Below are 10,484 nucleotides of genomic sequence, written 5' to 3'. Positions count from 1 at the left end.
TAAATTTAGACATTTAAAAAGAAATTTGTAATATTCAGATTTATTATATCTTAGCTTAGTTATATTTGACTGTGTAATACGAATTTAATGTTTAAAAAAGCTACACAGCATGCAATTTAATGTCAAGGTTTTCTTGCTGTGTGTAAAATGTTGAGGATGTTGAATCTTTGAAAAAGCAGACATGTACCTAATGAGTCCATCCTGGCATCATCTGAGAATGTTTCATTAGCTTATGTAGATTTTAGAATATAAAATAAAGATATTTTATGAAAAAATTCAAAAGTCTGGCATGGTCTTAATTGGTACTGTGACACAATTTAAGCTCATGTCTTGATTTATTTCCTAAATTTAAAAATAAATAAATAAATCAAAGAGTTAAAAAAGGCGATATACTGTATGTATTCAGTAACATGTTAAAAACTCTTTTTTTTTTACTGAAACAACTCTAGATAGCATTCTTTGCATAAATGTGCATAATAGCAGAGCAATCAAAGTGATATATGTTATCAACCTTATGCTCTCCTTCTCTTTCCATTATTAAGTCCCAGTGGGAAGATGATTTGGCATCTGATATAACAGATTGTTAATGACAATCCATTCTTCCTCAATTTGTGATAGACACGGGCTCCTGCAGTTTAAAGTTTACACTGCCTGCATCTAAACAAGGATCCTTATGCAATAGATGTAAATCAGCAACAGTTTCCCAGTATAAATAATTTTTGGACATGTCCAAACCTTCATGACTACTGGACATCTGTATTGAAAACATTCGCAGAAGTTTTTGGAAGTAAATTTACACTATCCCCTTTGATTGCTATTTTTTGGTGTGGTACCAGGGGACATGCTCATTCCCAAACACTACTCGAATGCTGTTGCTTTCACTTCCTTGATCGCAATACTCCTCATACTAATGAAATGGAAACAGGAGGCCTCCCTCACACACGTTAACAGGGTCGGTGAACTTATGAAGTTCATACACTTGGAGAAAATATAATATGTGCCGGGTGGCTCTGTAGATACATTTTATAAGGCATGGCAGCCATTTCTGACTTACATGGAAACACTAAAACGGTGTGCTCTCCTATAAATGAATTCAAATCACAATATAGTGTGCTATGTACAACCATAATAAATATTGTATCTACCTTACCATGTATTATATGTTTTAAATGTGTATGTATATTTCTATTAATTACTGCTTTATCTGTACTGTGTTTGTTTTTTGTTTCTCTTTTTGCTTAGTTTCTGGATGCTATTTTCACATGAGTTTGCAACTCGTGAAACCACGATAGCTCTTCTCTGTTCCAACTGACGCAACCGACAAGATTATTATTTTCTTTCATAAAGTGTTTCCATGCTGGACTTTTGTGTGGCTTCGTCTGCATCATGTTTCCTCCACTCAGCTAGCTAAACCTACTACTGAGTCAAAGTAGCCAAAGGCAGGAGTTAAAATTCACTCCGTGTCAGGCTCTACTTCAAAATAAGGTGGAGGTGGTTTACAAAAACTTAGACATCATCCTAATGGCTGACATTCTCCACCTGCCTACCTTTCGCTTTCTACTGTAATACTTGCTGAAATGTAAACAACGGCTCTTCCGGGGTTTCTTCTTCTACTCTGGATTTTCACGACAACTTGCATCATTTGTGTTGCATTACTGCCATCTTCCGGCTTCCGTTAACTCCCACAGTGTTTGTCCATATCAGTCTTGTTCTCCTAAAAAAGAAAACCACCAGCTCCTGTTAGCACCAATCTCTTCATTCCTTCCACCATGTCCCATCTTTCTTTCTGCTGTTTCTGATTCCTGAAAATATTCACAACGTCACAAAAAAGAAAGAAAGAAAAAACACTAGAAAAACGGTAAAAAAAGAAAGAAAAAAAAAGAAAAGTAATATATAGTAGTAACCGCTCTGATCCCGAAGGTGGCGGTAATGCGCCTTAAAGCTATTCTTTCTAACCGCCATGTAGCAAGAAACGAAGAAGAAGAAGGCGGAAGTACCATTGTGGACTACACCACACGCTTTGAGAAGTCTGCAAGCTAGCGTTAGCTAAAGTTATTACTACTAATTATTTTGGATCAGGCAGTTTCTCGAGAAAAAAAAATGCCTTCGCTAAACGGAAAAACGGATGTTATATTTGTAAGCTTGCCTTTCCATAATCATACAGTTAAATGCTATCTAGTTCGTTATCTAGCTAAGTTAAGCTAACTGTGTTGCAGTGCTAGCTTGGTGTATCGTTGTTGAAGATATTCTGTCATGATTTCTAAGCAACTGATCAAGAGAGTAGGGATTGTCGTCAGTTAGGCTTGGTTCCTGAATTTTCACATACCTACCTAACTTCTGAATTTCCCAATAGTTACGGTCAATTCATTTAGTAACATTTGCATGTACGGAAGAAAATGCGTTAACGTTACTGTGACGTTGCGGCTCCAATATTGGTGTTGCTTATAAGTTATGAGACAGATTTACAATATTTCAAGTCCTTCGAGGAATTTTTACGTAATTATTACGGCCAAAAATATCTGATTTAGAAAAGCTGAGTCAAATGCAATCACTTCATTATAAACAAAGATGTAAATTACGACAACATGACATGATGACTTTTAACATGACATTCTTTTTAGTGCTTAAGTCCCAGAAAACAGGGAGAGGGGATTTCCACTACACGAATGCTCTCATATAAGCTTCAGACTTTTAATTGCATTTTTGCATCACCTTATAGTTTGGACAAATTGTAGATTTTGCCCCCCATAACGTACACAGAAAGCATATCTAAGGGGGATCTTTAATTGTCCAGTATTAACAAGAGAAATGATCATCAGAAAAACTGTGAACATATCCTTTAATCTTGTTATACTTATGCTTTAAGTTACATGTTGTGATTTCTTGCTCTGTTAGGAGAACGATGATCTGCCCTACGAGGAGGAGATTATCAGAAACCCATACTCAGTCAAGTGCTGGATGCGGTACATTGAATTCAAACAGAATGGATCCAAATCCACCCTCAATATGATATATGAACGGGCTCTGAAAGAGCTTCCGGGAAGGTAACTAACACTACACTGAGAGCATTTGACATTGTACTGCAACTGTCATGATAACCATCATTCATCACTGGTCAAAATATCTTACTAGCAGCATTGTGCCTTATTGGATAAATACAGTGGCTTTTATTAATGTCATGTCTGTGTAACTGTCAAGATGGACTTTGTGAAACATACTTGCTCATAGTCTAACTATTTTAATCTTTATTTCCCCCTTCCTGCAGCTATAAGCTATGGTACAATTACCTGAGAGAGAGAAGAAAACAAGTCAAAGGAAAATGTATCACTGAACCAGTTTATGAAGAGGTCAATAATTGCCACGAAAGGGCATTGGTGTTCATGCATAAGGTGATACTAATGTTATAAGTCCATACTTTACCTCTTTATGATACAAAATAACCTTGTGTAAGCTGTGCTTACATTAATTATCTATTTTTCTTCATTCTAGATGCCCAGAATATGGCTTGATTACTGCCAGTTCCTTGTATCTCAATGTAAGATAACAAGAAGCAGACGAACATTTGACCGTGCACTCAGAGCTCTTCCCGTCACTCAGCACCCACGTATCTGGCCTTTGTATCTCCGCTTTGTTCGTAACCTGCCCCTGCCTGAGACAGCCATACGAGTGTACCGCAGGTACCTTAAGGTGAGGGTATTGTACATAACTCAGTCCTGTACAGCAGCTGTCATTAAAGCTGCAGTTGGTAACTTTGAGGAGAGAGAGAGGACTTAGCATCAAATTTGAATAAGTACAACTTTCAGATCCCTCCCCCTCCCTCTCCGCTGCACTCCTGCCCTGCCTCCAAAGTCCCTCCCCCAGAGTAGGCTGACGTGCGCGTGATGGCACACAACCACGTGCGCACGGTGGTTGTTGCTGCTCCATTACTTTCTCTACTTTCTCTAAATATGACAAAAGGTTACTTTTATAAGACTTACCAACTGCAGCTTTAACAATCTCAATTAAGAAGGTTTCTGTTTACATTGATGATGACAGTATATGTACACACCCCCTTTCTCAATGACAACATATTAAACTGGATTTGGTGTGGTACTTTGTCACTGTTTGTTGTGATAGGTTTGATTATTTGTTGTAAATGATTCTCAGCCATGCAGGAACATTTCATCAAAAGTCACTGGATTTGCTGTTTTATTCCTAAGGATATTTCATCCAAGAGGCTTCATTAGTGTACTGTATAGAGATCGATGAACAGTGAGCAAAACATATATCTTAAAATGTGATATTCATACAGCTAGATTCATAGATGAAATTACTATTTAACAGGATAGCTGTCAATAGATCATGGTGTTATTACTAGGTAAATATTTCCCTACTTTGTGAAAAAAGTCCTTAAAATATGTCATATGCTCATTTTACCATGTAGCTTTCTCCAGAGAATGCAGAGGAATACATCGACTACTTACGGTCTGTTGGCCGCTTGGATGAAGCAGCTGTGCGGCTTGCAGCTGTTGTCAATGATGAAAGCTTTGTGTCCAAAGAGGGCAAGTCCAACTACCAAGTAAGATTTTCTTCTCATTTGCTAAGATGTAACTTGTTTTCCAAGCTGCAACATAAAAATTAACTTTTTTTTTCTTCTCTTGTGACAGCTGTGGCATGAGTTGTGCGACCTGATCTCACAGAACCCCGATAAGGTGACCTCTCTGAATGTAGGAGCCATCATCCGGGGAGGCCTCACTCGCTTTACAGACCAGCTTGGCAAACTTTGGTGCTCCTTGGCTGACTATTACATCAGGAGTGGTCACTTTGAAAAGGTGCTCTTTCTCTGAATATCTTCCATGTTTATACACATCATAAACCTCTTAACATATAGAAAGTGATTTATCCAAAGGGCTTCACTGCTCTAAACTAAATAGTTCAACTACATTGCTGTACTTTTACTGTATGCCAGCTTGACTGCCTGACTACATCAAAGAGAAACTACACAAAATACTGTTTTCATGTAGTGATTGGGCAAAAAAAGTTTACTGAAGCACTGAATTGATATGAAGCAGTTGTTTTGAGACTTTTTGCTTTCAATATTATTTTGTTCAATGAAGTCTCTACAATTAAAACTCATGACTTCTATACATAGTCTATGGCTCTGTTTTTAAACCAATAACACATCCTGTATCTGAAACCAGTGCAGTACCTTTCTACATGCGTGAAATAACAAGAACGTGTTGAGATGGTCATGCAGTTTTTGGCGCAGTGAAGCGAGACATTGAAACATCTTGCTGCAATATTTTTTGTTCTGAAAGGTCAACACTGTGAGTAGACTGCTTCTAGTGCAGCTTCACTAGTTCTTTGAGTGACCACTAGTACATACTTTCTAACATAAGAATTAGAGGGTGTACTTACTTTTTGAATGTGTCTTGTCTTTGTTAGGCCCGTGATGTATATGAGGAGGCGATCCTAACTGTGGTAACAGTAAGGGATTTCACACAAGTGTTTGATAGTTACGCCCAGTTTGAGGAGAGCATGATCGCTGCCAAGATGGAGACCACCGCTGAGATGGGGCAGGATGAAGATGGTTTGTGCAGATTCAGTCAAATGGAACATGTGCTTTGTTTTCAATTCTCTTTGTCACACATGCCTTATTCTTTGTCCTTCACCTTTCAGAGGACATCGACCTGGAGCTTAGGCTGGCCCGCTTTGAGCAGCTGATAGCACGGCGGCCTCTCCTGTTGAACAGTGTACTTCTGCGGCAGAACCCTCATAATGTCCATGAGTGGCACAAGAGGGTAAAACTGTATGAGGGAAATCCACGGCAGGTGAGTTTTTGGCCCTCTGTTTGTTTCTTTATGTTTTCGGTTTTTGTAAAACTTGATTTATGTAGTGCATTACTAATTTGTACATGCTCACTATATCTCTTACAGATCATCAACACATACACTGAGGCAGTACAGACTGTGGATCCAATGAAGGCCACAGGAAAGCCTCACTCTCTCTGGGTTTCTTTTGCTAAATTCTACGAAGAAAATGAGCAGCTGGATGACGTAAGCCACTTAGATCTTTCTTTAGCAGTAATGCATACATCCATTTCATGAATGTGTTTTTATGTTTTTGATGTCTTAAAATTGCTGCTTGTCAATCAGGCAAGGACTATCTTTGAGAAGGCCACCAAGGTGAACTACAAGCAGGTGGATGACCTTGCCACAGTGTGGTGTGAATATGGAGAGATGGAGCTGCGACACGAAAACTATGAACAGGCACTGCGCATACTCAGGGTGAGATGCTTGTATCACATCTACATTTATTATCACAGCTGTGGGAAAATACAACATTGGCAAACATTTTGTACAAAGCATATTCACTGTTGAGATTTGTTTTCATAATTTTCAAGCTTCACCTGTTAGGTAACAAAACACATTCTTGGCAGAACCACCTGTTTAGAAATCTTGAAATGTAAAATATATATAATATAATATAAAAGACTACTTATTTCTTTGTTCATGAGTGTTTTGTGGAAACTGTTGAAAGCCAAACATTATTTGAATCATTTGAACATAGAAAGCTACAGCCATCCCATCCAAGAAAGCAGAGTACTTCGATGCATCTGAGCCAGTCCAAAACAGAGTCTACAAGTCCTTGAAGGTCTGGTCTATGCTGGCAGATTTAGAGGAGAGTCTTGGCACTTTCCAGGTATGTTCATTGTATGTCTGTGTGTTTTGCTTGCTTGTGCATATAAACCAAAGATATGCGGTATGTATAAATGACATGGCAAATGCTCATATATGTACTCTTTTTCCACCATGTGCATGTCTTTAAAATCAGAATAATCATTTCTCTTTGCAGGCGGTAGATGTTTAGTATAATTCTTTTTTTCTTTTTTTTCCTCCTCAGTCTACAAAAGCAGTCTATGACCGCATCATTGACCTCCGCATTGCCACACCACAGATCATCATCAATTATGCCATGTTCCTTGAAGAGCACAACTATTTTGAGGAAAGCTTCAAAGTAATAATATTCCACTTGAATAACTAAACATTTAATGTCAGTATTTATTATTTCCTTGCTCAAGGCAGTGCCTATTTAAACAATTCTTTAATCTCTCCATCAATATCTTTCAAATCTTTCTAGGCATATGAGCGTGGCATCGCTCTCTTCAGGTGGCCAAATGTTTACGACATATGGAACACTTACCTAACCAAGTTTATTGATCGTTATGGGGGCAAGAAGCTGGAGAGAGCCAGAGATTTATTTGAACAAGCCCTGGATGGCTGTCCTGCCAAGTTTGCCAAGAGTAAGTAGTTAAGAGTTTCATTAACTTGAATATATTCCAAATCGTTCCCACTAATCTTTAAGATCAAATGTACTGAATTTTATTGTGCTTTGCTTTCCAGCCATTTACCTGTTGTATGCCAAATTGGAGGAGGAGTATGGATTGGCACGACATGCCATGGCTGTATATGAGAGAGCGACAGAAGCTGTGGAAACTCAGGAGAGACATCACATGTTCAATATCTACATCAAGAGAGCAGCTGAAATATATGGAGTGACATATACCAGAGCCATTTACCAGAAGGCTATTGAGGTACATGGTGGTATTATGATAAGACAAGTTTATATTACACTGAAACAATGTAAGCTTATATATTGCATACATCCCGACATGTACTTGAGAAAAATAACAGTCATACCTATGTGATACCTTTTTAATAGAACAATCTGCCTGACTACCAACACAAATCCTTTTATTAACATTGACTGATCCAAATAACAGACAGTTTTTGCTGTGGGGTAGTGCTAAAAAGCCATTTAGTGTTAGTGTTATTTTTTTTTTTCAGTATTTTTCTCCCTGGCTCAACATGATGCTGACTCAATCAGAGCTTTTTCTCATACCTGAAACTGTTTCAAGACTCATTCTAACAGACATATTTTGTTTTTGACCTTCAAATGATGTATGCATTATGGTCATTTGTACTACATGTTATTGAAATAACTAAAATCTGAAATATACCTTTTTGTACTTACAAAGGTCCTTCCTGATGAACATGCAAGGGACATGTGCCTGCGATTTGCTGACATGGAGAGTAAATTGGGTGAGATTGATCGGGGCAGAGCCATCTACTCCTACTGCTCCCAGATCTGTGACCCCAGGGTGAGATAAACTACCTCCTGCCATTGCTGTTGTCTCGATAAAGTGTCAGAATTGTGCATTTTCATCAATCAGCACGCATTTCACACACAAATGTATCTGACATATTTATGAATTTTCTTTCTTAGGTGACAGCTGAATTCTGGCAGACTTGGAAAGAATTTGAGATCCGCCATGGAAATGAGGACACTATTAGAGAAATGCTGAGGATCAAGCGCAGTGTCCAGGCTACATACAACACCCAGGTCAATTTCATGTCCTCTCAGATGATGAAGGCCACAACAAGCTCTACAGGCACTGGTGAGAGAGCTTTCATTAACTCATTAGCTTCAGGCAAATATTTTCCATCCTCACTTAGGAACAAAAATACACCAATGGGCAATATGGTGTCTTTAGTAGAATGTATAAACATTATATGGATATGGAAGCCACACATGTCCCCGTTAAGCTATTGCCTAGGTAATGTCATGCAACAGCACAAGAAGTAATGCACAAATATGGTTTACTAATGTTTCTCTATTTGTTATTTGTATTTGTTGTAACTATTGGTGTTTGTTTCCAGTGTCAGATCTTGCTCCAGGCCAGTTGGGAATTGATGACATGAAGATGCTGGAGCAGAAAGCACAGCAGCTTGCTGCAGAGGCAGAGCAGGATAAACCCAAACCAAAAGAAAAGATTCTCTTTGTCAGGTCTGTTGTCATTTTTTGCTCTAGAAACAATTAGCCGTGGAGTTCCACTAATAAAATTGGAAAATGTGTGCGTATGTGTGTCTTATTATCTGCATGTGCTTATACAGGAGTGACACCTCTCGCAGTGAGTTGGCTGAACTTTCCAAACAAGCTAATCCTGATGAGATTGACATTGATGATGATGATGAAGATGATGAAGACCAAGGTCCAGAGGGTGAGTGATACTGCAGGCCTTGCAACAGCAATAAAACAGAAAATGTGATGTTAGTTTAAACATTAATGCAGGCAGATTTTATTCATTAAAAATATTGTGCTAATTATTTTCTCCTCTTGGCCTTTACAGAGGTGCAGCTTGAACAGAAGAGTGTCCCCACAGCTGTGTATGGAGGGCTCAAAGATGACTGAAAGATGCCTAGCAAGGCCACTTGCTGACTATTTCAAAGATGCAGTCCTCTGATTTTTCTTGTAATCACAAAAAAATGTAATTCAATAGTGCAAATGCTTAAATGCATCCACTTTACATTAATAGACTTTGACCTGTACTTAACACGAGGAAACCGTCAGAATTGCAACATTTGTACTTTCCATATATTTTTGTAGAACAGTATATAAAGATATGAACTTGTCAGTATTGGCCACATGGTGTCAGTCTTTCTCAAGTACTAAACTGAACATAATAGAGTGATTTAGCATTCTTCTTCTGGTTACATGATAATAACTCAAGTCAGGCGTAGTTTGACTTTGTTTCATTCTTCTAAAAGCAGGTGTTAACAGGGAAAACACTTGTTCACACCTAATAAATGCAGAGATCTTTCTTTGACAGGAAGCTCTGTTTCAGAAAACGTGGGAGGAGCATAGATTTTTCAACAGGGAGCATTCATTTGTAAGTGGAGTACTCAGACCTCACATTGTTGACTTGAGGATGACTAACTGTTGGGTTTCCTGAAAAACCTTTTGCTTTTGATATTTCTTAATGTCCCTTTGCAAGTATTAAAATCATTCTTTAGTTGTACATGTACTGCACAAGTACACTGGAAGAGTTGTAGATTGAATATAATAAACCGACTGTATGAAATTATAAACACTACAGCATTGCAGTATTTTTTTTTTTTTTTACGTCAGTTTCCAGTGTTTGCATCTGGTGCACCAGTAATTCCTGCACTGAGAAGCTGGGCTCTTTGAACCTTTGCAAACTACTCTCCATTGTCTGAAAAGGTAGTTATGATAAAAATGTATTTACACTCATTAAATGCTGTGGCTTTAATCTGACAGGAAGGGCTGCCCTAGAAAATAGTGCAGTTGGGGAGAAGTTGGTTTTAAAAGGAGGATATCATTGATCTGGAAGAAAAGCATTCAAGTGTCAGATTGTTGGTGTAATGTTCCCTGTATGTGAATGTCTTGCAAAACTCCTAACCTTTAAGTCAGACTTCACTAAACACACTGAAAAAAATTCTCCAATCATTCATGTGTGCTAGAGAATGAATGTCAAGACTGAATAAATATTGTTCAGATATTCTTTAGATCTACTTCAGTGTTGATGGAAAGGCCTTGTGCTTTTTCATGGTTGCCACCCCATCAGAAGGGTTAAATTGACAAAAGACTGGGAAAAGTACTGACTGGGGAGAAATTGTCGAATAATTAGATTAAAATAGCTGAGA

General features: G+C 38.1%; 1 protein-coding gene across 1 annotated transcript; it reads left to right on the top strand.

Moving 5' to 3' along the window:
- Window positions 1-2,010: 2,010 nt before the first annotated feature.
- Window positions 2,011-9,462, top strand: xab2 (XPA binding protein 2). Its single transcript, XM_053339173.1, has 19 exons — window positions 2,011-2,136; window positions 2,896-3,044; window positions 3,266-3,389; window positions 3,490-3,687; window positions 4,424-4,558; window positions 4,647-4,811; window positions 5,425-5,569; window positions 5,659-5,810; window positions 5,916-6,035; window positions 6,135-6,266; window positions 6,550-6,681; window positions 6,883-6,996; window positions 7,120-7,282; window positions 7,383-7,573; window positions 8,018-8,140; window positions 8,266-8,437; window positions 8,700-8,826; window positions 8,934-9,040; window positions 9,170-9,462. The coding sequence occupies exons 1-19, from the start codon at window positions 2,101-2,103 to the stop codon at window positions 9,229-9,231; spliced, it is 2,547 nt and encodes an 848-aa protein (XP_053195148.1). The 5' UTR covers window positions 2,011-2,100; the 3' UTR covers window positions 9,232-9,462.
- The last annotated feature ends 1,022 nt before the right edge of the window (window positions 9,463-10,484 follow it).

The sequence above is a fragment of the Scomber japonicus genome, chromosome 18 (assembly GCF_027409825.1).
Source record: "Scomber japonicus isolate fScoJap1 chromosome 18, fScoJap1.pri, whole genome shotgun sequence".
Taxonomy (NCBI): Eukaryota; Metazoa; Chordata; class Actinopteri; order Scombriformes; family Scombridae; genus Scomber; species Scomber japonicus.
Note: the sequence above shows the minus strand (reverse complement) of the source record. Positions and strands in the feature narration are given on the sequence as shown.